This window comes from Galleria mellonella, unplaced genomic scaffold, assembly GCF_026898425.1.
Source record: "Galleria mellonella isolate WM207_F2 unplaced genomic scaffold, CSIRO_AGI_GalMel_v1 utg117, whole genome shotgun sequence".
NCBI classification, from domain to species: domain Eukaryota; kingdom Metazoa; phylum Arthropoda; class Insecta; order Lepidoptera; family Pyralidae; genus Galleria; species Galleria mellonella.
In genome coordinates, this window is record NW_026441980.1 from 5,026,600 (window position 1) to 5,049,244 (window position 22,645).

The window sequence follows — 22,645 nt, forward strand, 5'->3', positions numbered from 1 at the left end:
TTACCACGCTTGGCAGGCGGGTTGGCAACCGCAATTAGACTTTGGTGATGTTTTAAGAGCTGACTAACTAAGAGAATACTGCTGTCTATCTCTCGACTATTAGTTCTTTTAGTTGCCTCTTACAACACTTACAGGAAAGCAAGGAGTGGCTTATTTTATGCCAGGATCACACGGCATTTTTTAAAATTAAATATGTTTATCATTACTATAAAGGAACAGTTGGTAAAGAACTCGGAAAGTATATCGTCATCTTCCACCTACGCACAAATATTTTTCCAACGAGTTTAAGTAAGTTGCAAGCTGATCTAAATATAGTTCTTGAAACAACATAGCCTCGCTCAGATAAATCAACATTGACACATCCGTTGTCATTGAAGTTTGGACAGCTCTAGGTACGAACAAAAAACAAATTCGAAAATAGATGCAGATTGATCGATGCTACGATCGAGTGGCCATATGAGAAATGGAAAAAAAGCGGATGACCGTCCTCGGACTGGGCATAAATCAAAAATTACTCATCTCGAAGTTTCATATAGGATAAAATATCGCAAAAAGATGACGACACTACATTAAACTCTGATATGTGTAGCTAGATTATTTATCGCATTTTTAGCTTCACATTTATTTTTATATTTTTTTGTAATATGGCAATTTTGAAATTATTAATTATACTCATTCAAAATTATAGATATTTAAAAAAATTGTATTTACAGTTTTTCAATATTTTTTGCTAATTTTTATATATTATATGAACTCTTTGTTTTTTTTTTATTATAAATGCTATTTGGGGACAGTGATGAGATTAGATGGAGTGAAGATTTCTAATGCATTATAGGGAATCAGTGGTTGCAGATGACTTGAGACCGGATAGAACGCCTTATGACAATCTATGGGGGAGGCCTACGTTAAGAATTGGATAAATAATGGCTGATATTATGATGATGATGGTGATGATATGGGGAGAAATATTTACCCCCTTTCGATTTAAGTATACCTACAAGATTTCCAGTTTGAATTATTTCAGGCTGTAATATCAAAATGTTTATATAAAAAATTATAAGGTCCTGGTATAAGCAATGCATCGTTACGTAACAGTAAGCAAAACAGGATCTCGCACACTTCACAGGATTGCTCGGATACAAAGCGGCTTATTATAATTTCAAAGCGCGTCTCCCGTATGTCACTCGGTGTGGAACTACACAATCTGTGTTTTTTAAACAACTCCGAAAAGTAGGAAGTTTTCAGTTTAACTGTATTTTTTATACTTTAATTATCTTGGAATTTTTTTTTATGTAATTTGAAATGATAAACAAGCCGACGACCTACCTGATAAAATGTGGAAACTGTTGCCTATAGATATGAATAAAATCATGGATATCAAATTACTTATTACTGTATACCTCCGCACTCTGTAATAGGGGTTATAAATAATAACATAGGGGAAGTATTACAAATTCAATATGAATATTTATATATTACATTAAAATAAATTACATTATGTATTTGGATTTTATCAAAGAACTCTTTCATGTCTAAAATAATTGTGTTTTTTATTTTAGTAAAATATTTTTACATGTTTTTATATATTCAATACTATTTTTTATAAATTAATGAATAAAATACATGTCAAGGATTTTAATCTGTTTACCTATACTTAAATGTTCTTACCAACTTATCGAATTTATTCTTGATAAAATTATAAACTAGCTGCCCGCGTCGGCTTCGCATGAGTTCTTTTTGCCCAAATTTTTGCATACAATTTTTCAATAATTTTTCTTTCATGCAAACCTTGTCCTAATTATTATAAATACAACAAATAATAAAACAATTTGGTAATTACATTCCAGCTCAAAAACTTTAATCACTCAACCAATCACCATGGAATTTGGTATATCCTTATAATTTCCAATTACTAAGGTAGGCTACTTTTAATCTCGGTATACTCTAGAACAAATTACATTATTTATTAAACCCACGAGAAGTCACATAAACCCGTACATTATCTTATATCTTTTTTCTGAAATTGTTAATTACATGCCATTGTCACGGCGTATATTTTTGCCTTTATAAAATTAGGGTATAATTAAGGCAAGTCCAGTCGACTCTTGTTTTAAATTAAGGTTTTGTAGCGCAGAATATTTTGTTTGTTTGAAATTTAAATGTAACTCTGTCTAATTTTTGATTTTTTATATTTCAAATTAATGTTTATTCCTATTAAAAATATAACTTTTACTTCGCATAAAACACCGACTGCACTCATGAAAAGCATTACATGACATTTCGTAAATACAAATTTTAAATTTGGAACTTTAATATTTTAATTTGTAGCATGAGTAAAACTCAAAGACAAAGGGCAGATCTAATCATCACAAAATTAATATAAAATCAACGTAGGAGTACCTAATTAATACTTTGATTGTTAAAGAAACGAACGCTCAGGTAATGAAATGAATATCTTGTCGAGGTTTCCCCGAAGGACTGCGGTATGGGATTCTTCAAAAATGATGTAAAGAGATTTCTTCTGGGTCGACTACGCACACATAACGCCCCTGCTGCAGCTTACCATCGGGTGGGTTATATGCCTGTTTGCCACCTCAGTGACATAAAAAAAATATTAAAATCAGTTTAGAATAGACTACGAACCAAAATATAATCACTATCATTATTACTATTTGAAAACTACTCCCAAATTTCTCCTGTTTGGAAGACCAGAGGGAGACTTTGTACAAAAGTCGATTGCTTGGGTACCTCTGTCCCATTCGTGTTTCTACCGTGAAGCAGTTGTGTTGCATGGCTGTGTTTTGGTTTGAAGGGTGGGATATGGCGTGAATTTACTGAGTACAGAGGTACCTGAGTCCTCAGGAATGGTAACGCATGGGGGGTATCATGTGCGAAACAGTATACTCTGTTATGTCCATGGTACTGCTCATGTCTATAGGCGGTTACCACTTTCCATTAGGTGGGCCGTCAGCTTGTTTGCCGTTCTAAAGGTATAAAAAAAATTTTAGTAAGTACTTAAGAAAATAATAATCCCTTTCCATTCTTTGCAGAATACCTTTACTAATATTATAAACGTAAACTTGAATTTGTTTCTCTCTTTATTACTTCTTCGTGCTTTGATGTCTTAATCCATTTCTATAAAATTTGATATGCACAAAATAGAGAAGGATTAAAAGAACATAGAAAGGACCATAGGCTACTTTTTATCTGATCAGTGACTAAATCCCAATCACGCGGACGAAGTCGCAGGTAAAAACTAGTAGAATATTATTATAACCTCTTGGATACAAAAATCTATTGACATAAAAGATACGTACTACTCCTTTATTCTTATTCAATCCATACAATATTTAGGATGCGTATACATAAACAAACTATTATATTAACTATTTTGATAATAGCAGTATACACAGATTCCTTGACCTGTACGAGTATAATAGCAAATATAACCTCCTTTTTGGGAGTCGGTTAATTATACCTAATTAGTGCTAATGATAAACTTTCAGTGTTCGCCGTTTCATCATAATATACGAGCGTAACTTTGTCCGCCATCTTGGATGAGGAGACGCGATAACGGAATTTAAGCCGATGTCTCCAGAAATCAACCTTTCTACGCATACATAAATAATTTACTCGTACAAGTGTTGCCTGTTCTTGTTGTTTCCAGCTAATATAAGTAGAGCAGATGTTGTATTATATTATTCTACGTTTTTTTCAACCTCTTTTTACCCGACTACAATGAAGCAAACAAAAGTATGTATTTTTCTCTTGAATTATTTGATGCAGTCAATATTCGTTATTTTATGATACTCACTATTTAATTAATGATGATTATTGAAGAAATAAATATTCTAATTAACTATAGGCAATACATATACAAAAAAAAAACTTTTTTATACTACTATGATGGCAAACAAGCATATGGCCCGTCTGATGGTAAACGCAGCTATGGACCTATGAAGCCTATGGACGCTTGTAATACTAGGTGCGTCACGTTCGCGTTGCCGACAATAATAAATAACATAAATAAAAATAACAAACAAAAACAAAAAAAGGGCATGGTGCTACAGATTTTAATGGAATAGTGACCCCTCCTAAATTATCGGTATACACTGACGGAGCTCCAGTGAGGGAAGATAGACGAGGGTGAAAGCAGGTCAGTAAGCCAATCAAGATGAATTTCATAAGAATTAATCAAGATGATTTCCAGGGGGAACCGCGTGGAGGTCGACCTAGTAGTAGATCTCCATTACTAACAATCTCTTCCTCCCGATACTACAGATTAGCAGTGGTTCTATTATATTTTGCTACTGCATATTTTGAGAACTACATAGATGTTTCTCTGTAATAATTTAGATAGGATATAAGAAGACATAGATTATAACAATTAATATATATGTGGTAAATGGTAATGAACGTGTAACTCTTTACCTTTTACATTTTAGACAATATTTTACTAGAAATTAATAAATTAATAAAAGGCAAAACACAGTGTGTGTTTTTCCTTTTCTGACAATTGTTTCGACTTTATCTGGACTCACCATCATCATCACCATCATCACCGCTATCTCCGCCCCCACCCCCGCTCGCAATGACGTCATCCCGAACTATGTGAGCTACGCCCCACAGTGCGAGGCGAGACGCTGTGACGCAGAGCGCTCAACACCTTCTAAACAAAACTTACGGTTGAAGTCGAAACAATTGTCGGAAATGACAAAAACACAGTGAGTTTATTAATTTCCCGTATCTATAAATATTTCGAATACCAAATGAACATAAGTTTTCAAAATGATATTTTACTATTAAATACTTTAACAAAACTTATTTTTGAAATAAATACATAAATATAATTTAATGTAAGTAAATGGACCTAAATGTAATACTATAAGATGTCCTTCCTATTCCATAAGTTAAATTGTACGCATTACAATCCGAACCTCTAAGGCTAAGGTGAATAGGCTGTTTATGGTTCTACGAGATTCACTTTTGCTCTCATCATCATTTTCTGTAGGATCTTAGGAGTGTGAGGTCAATTGGGGGACCTTTCAATAGTAAAAAAGTTGTCGAAACGCGTAAATTGAAACTACTAATAAAATGAACTCGTTTCTGCAGACTCCGCATTGTCGCGAAAAGAAATATCTGTTTCGAGTAATAATATAATATTTTATTTTTCTTTTTGCACTTCATTCAATTTACAACTTTATGCCGTCGTAGTAAAACTGTAAAATGTAGTGATATATGACGATAATTCCAAGAGGTCCTGGCAAAATTAATTATGTCATAAAACTGAAGTTCCTTCAAGAGATATGAATAGGGGAATCCCTAGAATTATAGTAGTAGTTACACGAACGGACGGATTAAGGGATTAAGATCTAGCAATCTCATAGAAATGGTCGTGAACTGAATGCTGCCAAAGTTGGTGGCTTTCTTTTGATTCCAGTGGGCTGATAAACGGAATGAAAGATTTATTTATTAGCTAGAGACATTCCAAATAGAATTCCTGCAGGGAATATAGCGGACGATTCGTTTGATGTTTGATTTATTTCCAAGGATGTACCAGTACACGAGAAGCCAGTGAGAGAAGCAAATTACATTTTAGATACAAAATATATGGTGTGCCCATATAAACGAGATCTTTCTTGTACATATTTTTGGGTAAGCAATCAATGATTGACGTAACTAGCTTAGTAAGAGGAAATAAATGTGTTTGTTGATTGGTTTGAAAATATCTTTATTGAAAGGTCCAGGCTATATAGTATTAAGATTGTATTCGATCATTTTAGGCAAATATAAGTATACATTGTGATTCAATATTATCCGAGGAAATATCGGTATGTTTATTCATTTTATGCGCAGATTTTATTTCTTAATGTCAAATTTACTAACGCGGAATCAATTGCCTGTAGGAATATAGCTACATTAAGGATGTGTTTTTGAAAAACTTTTGGAAATATTTTTGTATTTTTATAAGACTTAGAATGGCAATCAAGCTAATGATCCACGTAAACGTGAAAAAGTAATAACCGTCACCTATAGACAATGAGTAAATGCAAGTCTATCTAATAATCATAAAAGATACTTTATCATTGTAAATTTATTTTTAATTGGTAAGGTAAATTACCATGTGGTCCTGGCATAGAATGGGCTACCCCTTCCTTGCCATGGGTATCGTAAGAGGCAACTAAATGAACTTAATGGCCAAGAGATGAGCGTCTCTTTTAAAACATCATCACAAAATAACTGCGGTTGCTAACCTACCTGCCAAACGTGACAACTACTGCCAAAATGCCCCTTATAGGAGAGGTCTGTATTCAGCAGTGGATATATACAGCTAAGAAGTTACGTATTAGAATTTTTTAGTAATTTCTCACCAACCATGCTGCCAACTTAGTATATACACAGTTCGGAACATAATTTAAGTCATGTTCAATTTCATCAAATTAAAAACTTAAATTCAATACAGGAATACAAGATAAATTAGCTTAGTGTGGGGACCCTTCAAGAAAATTAAATTTAGTTTTGAATGGGACCACTAATTGTTGGTTGCGACAGTCTGTCATGTTTGCATTATCCTGTAATTCAAGACTGGTCAGCGGAAACCACGGCGTTGCGGTTATGGCTATTAAAATAACCCTTTCAAACCAATAAAATAAACGCGAAAACTGTTACCGCTGATAAATTCACTACACCGAATTTGATCAAAGTTGTACGTGTATCACGTATAAATGTATAAAACTTCTAATGTTTATATTAAATTTTATACTTATTATAAATTTTATACTATACATGTATTATATAAAACATATTTTTTTATTTTCATGTTTATTTGTAATGTTTTTAGGACAACTATTTGAGTTTACAATTTTGAACATGTAACTAGAACAAAAAGTTTATGACATTCTCTGTCAGTCCGTCCCTGTGTCCGCATGTCTATATCAACAACTATTAATGGGATCTATTGAAAGTTTTGGTGTAGTTTTAAATATTGAAAAATTTATTAAATATTTAATATATTGTAAAATAAATAATTAATAAAAATATATTCTTTGCTAGAAGGTCCAGGAAAGGACTTCAAAATTTCTAAACAGGCCTTTATAATAATATAATCTCACATGCACCAGTAGAATCCATGCAAGATATTATGTGAATATTATAGTGAAAATATAATGATGTTTCTAACTAGCACAGTGTATGAGAAATTTTCAAAAAGCCTTCAGAAACAGAATTTCATAAAAGAAACAAACAAACCTTTACAAATTTACATTTAGTACGAGTATGTGATTTTTTAATGAAAAAAAAAATGGACTATGATTACTACATATATTAGCGGTACACCAGTAAAGGATTAAACAATAAGTATGATGATGTTCACACAAATTAACAACGATAGTTTCCAGAGAGGACAGTATGAAGATCGACCTGACTTTTTCCTTTCTCCCCTATGTAATAAGCCACTATCCCGGGGCTTGCAGAATGTATAGCGAAAGTGCTGATATTTTACATGGAACGATTGCAACGGGACCTTAAAAATCTCCGGCGTAAACCAGACTCGAGAACTAGGTATAAAATAAAATCCAATGTGGCCATCGAGTGAAATTTATTTTATACAATAAGGACTCACGATAAAAGAATCTATACACTAATAATAATAATAATAATAAAGCGAAAAATTGAACTAGGTTTGATACCTTCGCATTATAAGGGACTATTTACTACTAGTCGGAAAAAAAACTAAGTTCATTTAAGTTAAAATTAAAAAATAAATTTCTCTATTTTTAACCGACTTCAAGAAAAGGAGGAGATTCTCAATTAGGTAGTACTTTTTTCTGTTTGTTACATCATATCTCTGTCATATATACCAATTTCAAAAATTCTTTTTTTTTATTTAATAAAATATACTTTTAGATTAGTTTTTTTTAGAAATGTTATCAAAATCGGTGCAGTAGTTAAATTTTTAAACCAAAATTGGAAAATGGAATCGGTATTTTTTTGTGTGAAATAAAATATAAATTATTTGTCTGAATTCTTATTTATGGCTATGTTACACGATTACTTCAGCAATTCTGAACCGATATCCACAATTTTTTTAAATAATGCAAATTTTGCGGAGCTAAATATAACTTAAGGAATTATTTCAATCGTTACTAATAACTTATTTTTTTTTTATAATAGCGAGTTTCTTTGTTTATTTATTATCTACTTGTTGATGACATAACGGATCAACAAATCGTCATGATTTTATTTTTACCTCAATCAGTATGTAGGTATAAATAGTATTATGTTGTCTGTGGTATATACTCGTGAGTATAGCTATATTAGTATATAAGTATTTATTTTTTTTAATTGGTGCACGGTACTTCCGAATCACTTGGGTATTAATTGAAAATGGTTGTTTAAAAATACCTTTAGATATGTCAAATGCAGACACAGTATTTAAATAGATGACATAAATTATAATTGTATGGAAGTACATACATATATACCTAATTCGTGCGTTAATTTTTTACCATTCTACGAGTAAGTCTGTATTTGAAATTCCAGCAGGAAATTTATCTCTAAAAAACATTGGAGGATTAAAAAAATTGTATTACCGATGCAATTTCCGTAAAGGTTTAAGTGTGAAATGGAGTTTGCTTTCAACAAATAGCTTTTGTAACATCACAGTAGATAATTTTGTGGTGGCATGCTCAATTTTCATATAGATTGCGATACGAACTTGCACCATCTGTCTCTGTCTATATTTTGTGGTCGGATGACGCCATGATATTTAGACAAATATAAAAAAAATATTTATTACTGATTTTTGCTTGTGATTTTGTGCGTGTTTATTTAGAAGTATCCTATGTATATATCCTATATACAGACATCGTCTACTTACAATTTTATAAGAAGATCTTCATCATCACTGGTCATCTCTGGACCTGCCAGATAGTGTTGGCGGGCGAGGTGGGGCTTCGGGGCGTATCCCCAGTTTCAACTCTGGAGGCTACCTCCGGGTCTCGTGGTTTTAAGCCGACATACACTAGATGTTATGTGTATGTCGCGTGGCGTTTTTATATAGGAAGAATTTATGTAGATGACGTCTTAAGATAAACATACCAATTTTTTAGTTAGAATTCAAGAAAAAACACAACTATAAAACCATATTTAATTTGGTGTGATAGTTTCTGTTTGATGCTGGAACAAACATATGGAACAACACAAATCTGTAAAAATATTATTTAAGACCTCTATTTCTCTTATTAAGCCCCTCATATAATTTTTCTTAAAGTATCTCTTATGTATAGACATTATCTACTTATAAATTGATTATTATTATTAAGATAAGATACTTCATTAGGAATATATATATATATATATATATATATATATATATATATATATATATATATATATATATATATATATATATGTTCGTTAGTCTCGCCAAAACTCTAAAATGGCTTGATAGATTTCATTTTTTTTTTCATTTTGGTTGTATTTTTATGTCGGAAAAATCCTAAATTTCATTTGCTACTTCGAATCACTTTTGGAAAACAACAAACAAAAGATGGAGTTGCAGGTGATATGAAGTGCACCGGGTCATCTAGTTCAGCTATAAAAAATGCACTAATATTATGAAATTCAATCTACCACTTCAATTATCAGTAACGTTTGTTAACGTTGTAGTTTTAACATTTACAAGTTATTGGCCAACGGATAGTTTTGTAAATTTCTCCCTTCTTTCTCGGAATCAGAGAGGAAAAGAGTTTGACAAGAAGCCCCTTGGGATTCATATAAAAAGATATACTGTTATGTGCATTGCATATTTTTCTGAACCGCTATCCTTTTGGGAAACCCGATTTATTTTGGAATATAAAAAATATGTATAATAAATATGAAAGAAAAAACACCATTGTTGGTCATTGTATATCAGCAAACTAACACTACTTTGCACAGCTTTTCTGATTTTACTAAATAATATTACGAATATATATCTCAAAATTGTTTGTCACTAAACTGCTAAACCTTATTGATTACAAAAAGAATTATGAAAATCAGTTTAAATTTGGCAAACATCACGTAACATAAATAAAAATAAAAGGGTATTTTTTTTATAAATTAATTGCAAAATAATACGAGTTAACATTACATCTTTAAAAAAAATGCCTTAAACAGCGAAACTGGTCAAATATCATATTTATTATAAAACCTATTAATCAAAAGAGTACTATTACCACAGGGAGACTTTGTACAAAAGTCGTTTGTTTGGGCACCTCTGTCCCATTCGTGTTTCTACCGTGAGGCAAATATGCATATAAATATAAATTTAAATTTAATTATAAATTTGCATGGCTGTGTTTTGGTTTAAAGGGTGGTTCTCACATGACTCACGTGATATTCCTCTGTACACTACAGAGGAATATTACGTGAGTCCTCAGGAATGGCAACGCATGCATAATTGTCATTTTAAGTTGCATAAAAAAAGTACTAATGTTTTTCTAGCAATATCAATATCAGACGTATCGATTCAATTATTTTTTGTACATGCGTATTCAGCAGGTACTTAATTAACGATGCTTATAATAAATTAGTACCTATACTCATACGATATTACGAGCAAACAGGCGGCGAACGCTTCGTAAATCATTAGTAACTTTGTCGTAGCGTTTACCTGCAAAGTTAACTACAACTTCAATATCCTGTTACTGTTAATTAACTGTTTTCACCCCAATTTATTAGGTTAATTGGCTAATAAAAGATTAACCCTTTGTTGTTTATACTTTATTTTAAATAAATAATCACTTAAGGATATATACATTTTGCTTAATATTTTGTTTAATATGACATTTATAATAGTTAGACGAATCCTGGTAAATACTAAAAATTTTCAAATTATTGTCCAATAATATTATTATTTGGTCCATAAAATGGTTGTTGTATAATTTCATTTGGTTTATTATAACGTCACTACAAGGTTAAAAGTTGAGAAATAAACAAATAAATACTAGAGTAACTAAAATATAACTAGACTAATCAAAGGAATTAATTTATAGGATTAAAAAATCTAGATATTGAAATAAGTTTTGAATCTTATATAGTATAACTAAACTTGTTAGATATATACTTATGGATAGATAGGTAGACGACAAACCGCCTAGGGGTTATCGCGCGTTCGCGACGTCATTTATTCCTAAGTAGACGATAACGGGAAATATCGTGGGGATTTATATTTAAAAAGAATGTTCCCCGATTTTTTTTTTCATATTATTTACTTTCCTCCCTCTTATCAGGTCATTAAATTTAAATAAGTAATTGCGGAAAACAAAAGTGACAATTAAATAATAAAGTTGGTACCTATGTCAAAAGAAGACTTCGTATATTATTCATGAAGCGCTGACACTTTGGCTTTAGTCACAGGTTAATTAAAGAGATTAGAGGGTTAGATTAGTGAGCCTCTACGATATGCTAAGTTTAAATATCTCTGCTTCAGTAGATAACCAAGTTAATCTACGTTAGGCACTAACTTCGTCTTGGCCAAATATTCTAGGCTATGGTATAATTTTTGTAATAGACACGCCTGCATTATTATTTTACGCTAGCCAGGTTTGTACCTGGTGTACATACAAGTGAGGAATCACAGTATATGTTTGTATGTTAGACAATAAACTCAATAAATTATTATTTACTATAATTGTAAATATTTATGTCGGCTATACTCACGTTTTAAATTCGGAGTTATCCAACTAGTTTCAGCACTGTGCTGCTTGCGACATAGCCGTGAACCGCGCTCTAGCATTAGGGCTCCTATTGAGTTGGAAACTAGTTGAATCTAATTTAAAACGTGAGTAAAGCCAACACAAATAATTACAATACAGTATGACTCGCGATAGTTATTACTCTATAATGAATATAGATATATTAAATGATATGAAGTTTGTATCTCAACCAATTGTCAAAAAATTTGGTATACCTATATTATCTGAGATGAAGAAAGACATACTTTTATTCTAGTCAATCAATATATAATGTAGGTGATATTTTATAAACTATTTTCTTCTATTTTAATGTAATAACTACTACACGTATGATCTATTTACACGTATGTAATCGAAAAAGCTCGACTAGTTTCGGAATCAATTCGTGATCCTTAGTCATGAGCGACTGTGTAGTATTTTCTTCTATATTTAGATTATCAAAATTAAATTATATGACAATGTGAACAAAGTGACTACACTCTTTATTTAGGACTTGAAACGACTCGTATGTAAGTATGTAATTAAGGCCTAAAAGCATTGTTGCCTTGCCTGATAATGTAATAGAACGATTAATCAAATACAGAGACTTTCGTATAAGATTTCCGCTTCTTCCGACCTTGTTTTCGTGTTAGTAAATGATGTTACACATAAAACAAAGTTATTTTTAGTATCTTTGTACAGATCCTTAAGAGAACGTTACTATGTAGGTGAAAATTATGATATTTTTTTTTTAAAGTTTTCAATTGTAACAATTGTATTTTTTGTCTTTGCTAATTCTAAACTGATTTTGTCGATTTTTTCTTTTCTACTCTCATGTTGGTTCCATACTTAAGATTATGTTATGATCCCCTATGAAAAAGATCCACTTTAATCCTCATGAAATTACTATGGGAACATCTGAGTGTAAACCCCATCGATTACAAAACGAATTATGAAAACCGGTTCAGAATGAGGGACGTAATCGCAGAAGATAAGATTAAAATATGAGATGAATTAAGTAAGTACCTTCCTTTGGAAGTAGCTTAGAATTATAATTTATAAATTGTACTTAACCAAATCATTAAATCAAATTTATTCACAAACCAAAAACCTACTGTTTTAATGTTTGATAGGTACTTTCTTTGTTCCTATTGTTTGGTTATTTCCGTAATTAATGATTATACTGAAGTGCTCATCTGAACAATTTATTCCTTTGTCAATATTGCTAAATTGTATTTACATAATAATTGTACAAAGTTACTATGAATCGGGTCATGATACTTGTGTTTGAAGAAAATAAGTAAAAAAATATATTGACGCGGTGTTATAAAAAAATGGTTGTACGAATTAACGTAATTGTAATATTTTATGTCCCATATGTAATGGTATATGGCCCTATATAATTTTGTATTTATAGTTTCTAGTCTAATTATTTAGTTTAAACAAACTGCTACTACTACAAACACTATTCTTTAACAAAATAATTCTCACATATTTCATTGTACTTTAAGTTGTTACGTTTTACTATCCTTTATGAAAAGAAAAAATAAATCATTAATTTACTCTATGTTGTATCCGTCTTGTTTATGTCTAGCGCAGTCTACCGTCTCTCTCTTGTCGATATCTCTTTCTCTGTCATGCGTATCAATAAAAGAAATTCGTGATTACTAATTAATATCTATTATAAATATCAATCAACCCCCGCGCAAGATCCCCCAATATACGAAACTAGATTACATATTCTAAATAGTCCATTTAATAATATAAAACAATTAAGTATAAGATATATTACCGATGAGTGAATTGATCCATAGATTTATAATCCAGCTTTGAGAAAGATTTCACTCAAGCATGCATTATACATTAATGAACTCAGATATGAATGGTTCGATTTTCGAATACAATCAAGAATAAATAGTTTTCTTATACTATAGTATAATCATTATTAAATGTATAAAATAGCTGTATACAGCTATTTTATAAATTTAATTAATGATTAATAACTTACTTGAGTTGAATTTACATATTTCTTGTTGCTTGCTCCTAAAAATAAAGATCGCATTTTTAACTTTTCCAACGCCATAAAAATAACTTTTTATACTGAGGGTTGCCAGGCGTGATTGATTACCTATGTAATTATTATTTTAAAATAAGTCAGTCATACTCCACACTGTGAAGCGGACACTTCATAAACTAAGGCTGCGTGGGCGAGCGATGATTTTAGCATTATTGTTTATTATATTTTTTACAGTTGTTAACGTTCCTCAGAAGAGCGTTACAATTTGGGCACTCTCTCGTGTCACATCATCGCAGGCACTCATTTCATGCATTACTAATTTTAAGCCACGACTTCATCAACATGACTTCCATATATTGACTGAACTGGATACAAATTAGCTTACGTCTTTCTTTATTCCAAATACTATACTATATTTTTTTTTTATTTATTTATTTAAAACAACTTGGTTAAATTTTTGTTAGTAAGTGTACTTAAAAACTATGTTAATACTTAATTACTAATAGCGATCTAGTCCTTTCAGCAAACATTCTCACGAGAGGACGACCTAATTTATTCACAGACATGTTCGGGATACTGTTGCCACTCCCGCGTATTCTGTCTAAGAACGAAGCTGTCTTTTTACACCATACTGTGTCAAAAGCATCTATACGAGCTTTGGCAAACATCGCTGAGACGCTACAGAAGCGCGGGAGCCGCAACAGTAACCTAAAATTATTATTAAATTGAATACGCAAGGCATTGTAGGCCCTCTGGGTATAACGAAACCACAGACTCGCCGAATACAACGATGTTCAACAATACGCTTTAAATAGTGTTATTTTCACTGTATCTGTACATCGCGCGAATTGGTGGGCCAGTATATTGGCGCGGACCGACAGAGTCCTGCGTTCCCTCTCCATATCTACATCTTCCCTAAGGCTATATATGAGAAATAAATTTTATTTTACATATATTATAGTATTAACTATATAGTATATATTTGAGAAAATTTAATTGAGTAATTAAAATACCAACAGGTTACGAAAAACAGGAAACTCAATTTCAAGTATATTATATTGATAAGAGATTGGGATTTACTGCGTCAATTGCAAATTTTTCTTCCATTGATCTTTATCAACCTTTACATTTAGACTCACTCCACTCTTCTGCATGTCACCTTCCACCGTTCATCCATCTTCATTTAGTCATTTTCGTTCGTAGGTATTCCCATTATAAACATAGAAATAAACTATCCACATTCTTGTACTATAACTACCAAAAGTTTTCTTGCCTATTGTACTTGTTTGAAATTCGAAAGTTATTCCAGAAAAACAAATAATCGTTGAAATGAAATGTGTTTAACGAGGCATAAAGCAACGTAATAAAAAAAACTAAAGTTTAGAACAACTTTCAATCAACAATGAGTGTAAATAGCGCCGTCAACAGCGAACGAACGAATGAAATGAACGGCACCGACCTTGACACACCTGAGCAACGGTAAATCATTTTAATTAAAGCTGGAAATTCATATTTGCCTGAAAAGGGTTCAAACTTAAATTCCCGTGCCGTTGAAGGAGCACTTGGTGCGACCCAGTAACCCGACTCTGACTGAAATGCGAGTAAAGCCTTTTATTAATAAGTATGTGAATTTGCAAAACATATTCGTTTGCTTAATTTTTCATTTAATCTTATTTTATATTTGCGAGATAAGACACTAGCTTTTACCCGTGACTTCGTTGATATGACCGGAATATGTTGATTAACTGGAATAAACAGTTTTTTTAATGGATGAAACTGAAATGGTAACCTCACCTGCGCTATCAATATACGCTGGTGGGGCACCAGTGATAGATGATAGGTGAAGATTTAGGCAGGTCAGGTGGCACATCGTGAAGAATTGGACATGAATGAAGTCGATGATTTCCAGGGGGAAACGCGTGGAGTTAGACCTAATAAGGTATATTACTAGCAATGGGGCTGTTAGAACCCAATACTAACAATCCCTATCCTCCCGGGATAAATAATAGTCTATGTCTTTCTCCATCTTTTATAGTATATATATTATATACTTATCCACTAAATTTTATGACAGTTGAGTTGTGAAGGCACGAAGAAGTAACAAACAAACTCACTTTCACTTTTATGATATTGTAAGGATTGCTATAAAAGTTTTAGCACCCGCTTCTCTTTGCTACTCCAAAAGGGACCTGTCGAAAAGACAAATTAATTAAAAAATGATACTATTTAAATAAAAATAATTGGTTAGTATTTTTTTTTTAGATAAGAAAAGCAGTTACAATATATGTTCAAAGATATTCGAGCTTTTTTATTAACTCTTATTTACGTTTACTTAAAGAAAATCAATCAATTAATTGAAATATAAATAAATACATATTCACCTGTCTATCTGTATAGACTAAGTTTAAAAACAACTATTACTTCGTTACTATACATACTTACTATAAACAACTTAATTCGCATGAGAGTTTATTCTGCGTAAGTTAAAATATAAAATTACATTATACTCATTAAAAATTGTCGGTCCATTTAAGTCCACGACAGCGTATTTTATATTTATATTTAAGCCACAAAAACTGCCTACATTTGGTTACAATCATGAAAAATATTTTCATAATATTTGCTCTGGTTTATTTAATCCAAAATGTAATTTTACCTACCACCATAATCATTTTGCTCAGAAATATAGAACTTCACAAAGTGGGAACGAGACAATAAGAGAAAAAATAAAAAAAATATTGATAAATGGATGACAATGCTACTTACGTACGTTGCTATAGCAATTTACCCAATTACCTACAATCCAATCTACAGAATAATACTCATAATAAATATGTACTCGTATTATATTTGTAAGGATAATTTATCCTTGTGAATTATTGCTATGAATTACGAAACCATAATACCTACATAAATAAGCCCACAGAAAATTACATTTGGGGTTGAATTTTCAAAATTTCTTTCACAAACCTACACCTACATATATTTATCTACAAAATTTCAAGATTCTGGATTCAACGTATTCGGCTGTGCGTTGATGTATGGGCCAATCAGTCTATATACATATATAAAAGATGTATAGACAATATATTATATGAAACTAAAAATTTCAACCAAAGAACCATTCACTAGTACAAGTAACATCCAGCTATCAAATAAATATAAACGTGAACCGGAGACTCTTGTAGCGTCTGGACTATTGAAAAAATCCTGCAATTAATTGTAGTTATTATAAATATGAAATTTGTGATAGTCATCGTCTCTACTTACTTTTTGTTTTAAGACAACTTTTGTTGGAAAAAAAGCAATGGCTGAATTTCTTGCTTATTTTTCTCTGCGGTAATTTTATTCTGAATTGGGCGGTAGATTTACAAAAAAAAAAACTTCAGATATATTTATAATTAAGTTTACTTAAATAAGATTTATTTTTTGAAGTTTCTTCGCCCATAGTTCTTAAGAAAATATTCAGTTTCATTTATAGAGGTAGAATACTCACTTAAAAGGATACCAATGATTCTGATTTTACCTAATATAAATTTTCTTTTACATAATTATATTCATTGTATTTTGAATAATTCAAGGTGATTTAAACGAACCTACTGTATACCTATTGTGTCCGTTTTCTCAAGGGTCCGTCCCTCGCCATTTTGCATAAAAACTCCTCCATTATAAAAAAAAAGGAAGAAAAATCTTTTCGTCCATTTTATTTTTTAATGGAAAGTACTGAAAGTGGGGACTTTTCAGATGATTTAGATGCTGAACTAATGCGTGCGTGATGTAACGCTAAAAGCATACAAGACCGGCTTACAACTTTATTCTATAGAAACCGTCCAACGAAATATAAAGCATCTGAACCGTGTTGACATGAAGGATAAATGAGAGAGATTAAAAATAAAATCTGTAATAAGAAATAGTTTCATAGTGCATAATAAATTTGTCTACTTTGTCGGTAATTGCTGCTATTACTGTTACGTTACAATCAGCATATTGATGGACAAGTCAAATAAAGAAAGAAAATATTTATTAGTTTGGCACCATATGTACATGAAGAACACATGTATTTATTGAGTCACTAATAAAGATGTCATAAATATTATCTCGCAACATGTCAAAATTATGTGGTCACATGTATGATAGCATAGAATGGGCTAATCCTTACTTTCCCGTGTGTGTCGTAACAGGCAACTAAGGGAACTTAATGTGCGAGGGATGGGCAGCAGCATCTCTCTTTAAACATCACCTAAGCCTAACTGCGATTGCCAACTCGCCTGCCGTGCGTAGCAACAACTGGCAAAACCTCTCAATAGAGAGAGACTTACGTTTAGCAGTAGACTTTTAACAGCTGATATGATGATATATCAAAATAATAAATAATAAAGTCGCTGACCACCTATTATTTTCTCTGCTTACTTCTTTTAAACTATGCAACGGATTTTAGTACAGATCACTATAATTTGAATATTATTTGTGGGAGCTTTGATTGTATACTTTGCAATCAAGTGATAGCGGCTTGACAGATATTATAAACTTACTGTACTTATACAATTGTATCGTTGTATTTGTAAATTGCCTTGATTATTTCCTATATTGTATAATGCAAATAAAGTATACTCATTCGTTCATATAAATCATATTTGTTCATGTGTATTCTGATATAAATTTATAAGTTCAAGAATAATATAAGAGAAAGTTTGGAAGTAGCGCCAGTAATAGAGAAGTTGAGAAGTAGTCATTTGTCGTGATATAGGTATGCGCAGGGAAGAAGAAAATATGGTAAGAAAGGTATTATCTATGAATGTAGTTATAAGTGCAGAGAAAGACCCAGAAATAGATAAATGGACTATGTGAAAGATAACATGCCCAGAAAGGTAAGAACTGGTGTAGTGAAATGATTGCAAATAGAGTATGTAAATGAATTGAAGAAGTAAACATGCTACTCGTAATCCAAAGAAATATTGAAATCTCTTTTAGAGATAAGCCTGCCCTTGCTGACTAGCTGTTAAACTAATCGCTGTATCTTTATTTACAAGTGCACTAAAGAATATACATATAAATTGTATTTATGTTCATATGTTGCCAATAAATATTTTATTTCATTATTTGACTTGCCAATATTTGGCTGAGCATATTGAATCAACGTGGAATGAGGCGAGCATACTCTTGTAATTAGCTTACATAGACAGCTACTGATGTTGACAAGATTAATATATAGTAATGTTATGAAACTATTCTTACGAATATTACTAATTGCTAGTAAAAGGAAATGCTGATTTAAGATATAGTGATATAATTTAATGCTCACTACATCTTTAAACACTTCAAACAGTAAATGATAAATAAAACACTACAATAGAACAGAGAAAGATATAAAAATACAAATTATATATATAATAAAAGAAATAAAAAATAATTTTTATATCAATTTGTAATTGTTTGTTAAAATCTAGGTAAGTCTCTAATCATAAATACAAATGTTTAACTTTAAAAGAGTTTGTGGTTGAATAGAACTCCATTGCTTTTATAAAAACTGTAAAAATATTGATATTGTATACTTATTTACTATTGGGAATTCTCCCTAGGGAGTTCCATCTAGAGAAATTCTGACAAGGCTATTCTTTCTACGAATAGCAATAGCTATTATACAGAAATGTCTTTCTTTGGCGATGTTTCAGTTCTTTGTATACTTGATATTTATAAAACAATAAAACGATACTGAAGAAAATTATTTAAATTTTCTTTTTGCATTTTAAGACTGAACTGAATAAAAATTTTGCCATTTTGAAAGACCATTTTTCTAACTTTAAAATAATTCAATTCAGTTGTTTTCATCTGAGACTCGGATAAAATAAATAGACAAAAAATTCATTAAAAAAAACATAGGTATGCAGTAATATTATCTTTTTTCTACAACTTGAGAGTATCGTGGACATTCTTTTAGAATTTTGTTTACCTGTATTTTATCTACACTATTATGTCTATAGGTAAAATCTAAAGGCCTCGAACGAATCATGAGTACCGACAGTGTTCGAAGATTTGTTAAACTAATTATGGCGTATTGTAAACTCTTCAGTTTCGGCCAATTTAATTTACAAGGAGTTATTCGGTTGCCCATGAATGAGTTGAAGAACTTTTCTGTGATAATTGGCACTCCATTGGATGCTATTGTGGAAAGTTTTCTGATCGATTTCATCTATTCTTAGAAGCGCAAGAACTTCGTATAGAAGCTTAGTAAATAAATATAAACTACCGTCACTTTTATAAGTAACGACAAAAATATTTTAAATTTATTATTTTTTAATGAGTCAAACCTTTTTTTCTATTAGCGTGTCAAAAATTTTAGAGATTTTTTTATGTTCCTTAATCTCTAAAGTTTTACAGAGACCATCTCAAATATATGTAAATAGTCAATAAATATATTCATGCACGTAACTCAAGACCGTTCTTTATGCCAATCTATGGAGAAGAACTATGCAATTCAGCAGTGGACAGTTGATGACTGAAATTATGATCAAAGTTTTGTCTAATATTAGTAGATATGCCCACTTACTTTTGATTTTAATCTTACATTGTTTATTGTTTTTATTGTAACTGATAAACATAATATTAAACTAATCTTTTTTATATTTACAGGTTTCGCTTAAAGGATATTTCAAGAATCTAAGTGACTTTAGATTTCATATAAAATAGTGAAATAAATGAACAAGAAGTAAACAAAGTTTGTCAGTGTGATGTCAGTGCAAAATAACGTGATTGGTGCTAAAATGCAATGGGCCGGCGGGGGGTGGGGGACGAACCAATTGACTGTCAGTTTGATTTATTGCATTTTATAAACAGCTTATAATATAGTTGGACGTCTCAACACAACAAAATGTCGGCAGGTAATGTATAAAATTTTATATATTATTTTAAATTCAATACGTGTATACTATCTCAAAAATTTAAGAAAAGTACATTAACGTGAAGATTATACGAAAACAAAATGAACTTATTAAATAGTTTATTAATACAATTTATATTTTATTATTTACACATAAGATACAATTTCGTATTACATGAATTTAAATTGAACCATAAAACGTGTAATAAATAATAAATAAAACAACACGCCAGTAAATGACATTATTAATATGATACAAATAAAGTATATTTTCTCTCTCGTTCTCTTGTTATTTAATCAATTAATTAAATATTTACATTCTATTAAGTTTAACTTTTTGTTGTTTTGCAAACTATATAGTAGAATTTTTTGTTTATTTTGTAATTAAAGTAAAATTAAACAAAAGATATGTTCAATTCGATATGATTCTAATATTTCACACTTTTATTCCTAATAATCTTCAGATGTTTTACAGGCACAAATTTGTTGTTTTAAGAATAATGTATCTAAAGTTACTTTAAGTGCTACTGTGTCTTCTAATTCACTGAAAAACTTTTGCGTGCAACGCAACAGTTTTCATCAAAGGCACACGGAATACAAATAAGGGTGAAATTGGTAAGGGGATTTTACAATCCCGTAGGTAGTAACCGAAGTTTATACACCTAGGTCGTTTAATAAACTGTAAATAGACCGCACTCACAATGGACAGAGATCTAATAAAACCATCCTGTACAACGCACCCTTCTAACCTTTCTCCATTCATGTTCGCCCGCGAGATCATAAAATCAGCTTCTATCTCATCAAACTGCGGTGTTCAATTTCCGAAAAAAAAGCTATTTATTAGGTACCTACTAGCCGTACATAACATAATGTGACTTCTTATTGACATTCTTTGTTTAAAAATATTCGTGCTCGAAATTCAAATAAAGGACGTTAAAAAAATCCTTCTTACGTTTATTATATATTATATAATTATAATACTTTTTTTTATAAAAAAAATAGATATAAATGCACTTATACAGTATTTAAAGAGGGCTAGGTCCTATTTATAGATATACTACACAAGTATTTTGTAACTTTCTGATCTTTTTCTTGTATTTTTATTAATGGATATTTTGCATTGGTTCCATCGTAGATCTAATTTATGCTGGCCATTAAATATCATAAGTAATAATAAACAAATAATATAGTTTTTAAAATAATAAATACTGTTTGAAATATTACATACGGATTACCAGTCTTAAATTAATACACTCTTTTTGAAGAACCCATATTGTAATCTGTAGAAAAAACCTCAGTAGACAGATCCTTCCACATTCTTAGCGTTTGCGTGAGGAAACTCATCTAAAACCGCACCGCACGCGAGCCAATATATAGATAGATATTATATAACACAGAGTATTAATAGCGTTATAAAACATAATATCAAAAGCGACGACTGTCCAAGCAAAAATAATAAAGTCAATTAACAATTACAGCAGGGTCAGCGGTGGCGATGATAGGCGCGAACCTGCGCTTCGGTTCGGCTGGTGCTAGTAATTCGTCAATCCTCAACAACACGAGGCATTGCCCGCCAGGGGGTGCTGCGAGCGCCGCAGCACTGCTCGCGCTATCAGGTCTGGGGATGTCCGCAAACTTGGCACTAATGACTGTTATATTAAGCAAGAAACAATTAAGAAGGTAAGTATCGTCGTTATCATCCATAATTTTTTTCGATTTTAATGTTAGGATAAGAATACTAAATTATTTGATGTACTTAACTTTAACTCAACCTATTAGATCTAAAAGGAGAGGATTGTTATTTATGAAGACTTGTAGTTACATCGTTAAAAACATACTTTGCATGGACTCGATTTGGCTGACAATTTAAATAACTCATACTATTTGTTATTTTGTATTGACACAAATTTATAATTACAAAATCTTTTGTTGAAAAAAGCAACAGTTTAGTTTCTTTCCCATTCTTCTCAGATGAAATTGCATTTCGAATGACTAGTGTAATTATTAAAGAATGGATATTAAAAAATACCTGTA

At 31.1% G+C, this 22,645-nt stretch overlaps 1 protein-coding gene and 1 long non-coding RNA gene across 6 annotated transcripts in view; one reads left to right on the top strand and one right to left on the bottom strand.

Annotated features, from left to right (window-relative positions):
- Positions 1-22,645, top strand: part of LOC113520041 (uncharacterized) — a 51,349-nt gene that overhangs the window by 12,191 nt on the left and 16,513 nt on the right. For all 5 annotated transcript variants that reach the window (XM_031913675.2, XM_052896185.1, XM_031913677.2 and 2 more), the window contains exons 2-3: positions 20,365-20,612; positions 22,090-22,291. In XM_031913675.2, coding sequence (XP_031769535.1) covers positions 20,603-20,612; positions 22,090-22,291 — 212 coding nt within the window. In that variant the 5' untranslated portion in view covers positions 20,365-20,602. The remainder of the gene's footprint in view (positions 1-20,364; positions 20,613-22,089; positions 22,292-22,645) is intronic.
- LOC128200956 (uncharacterized) overlaps positions 15,894-22,645 on the bottom strand; it is a 201,546-nt gene continuing 194,794 nt past the window's right edge. Inside the window, exon 3 of the long non-coding RNA XR_008252983.1 lies at positions 15,894-15,923. This is a non-coding gene — a long non-coding RNA (uncharacterized LOC128200956). The remainder of the gene's footprint in view (positions 15,924-22,645) is intronic.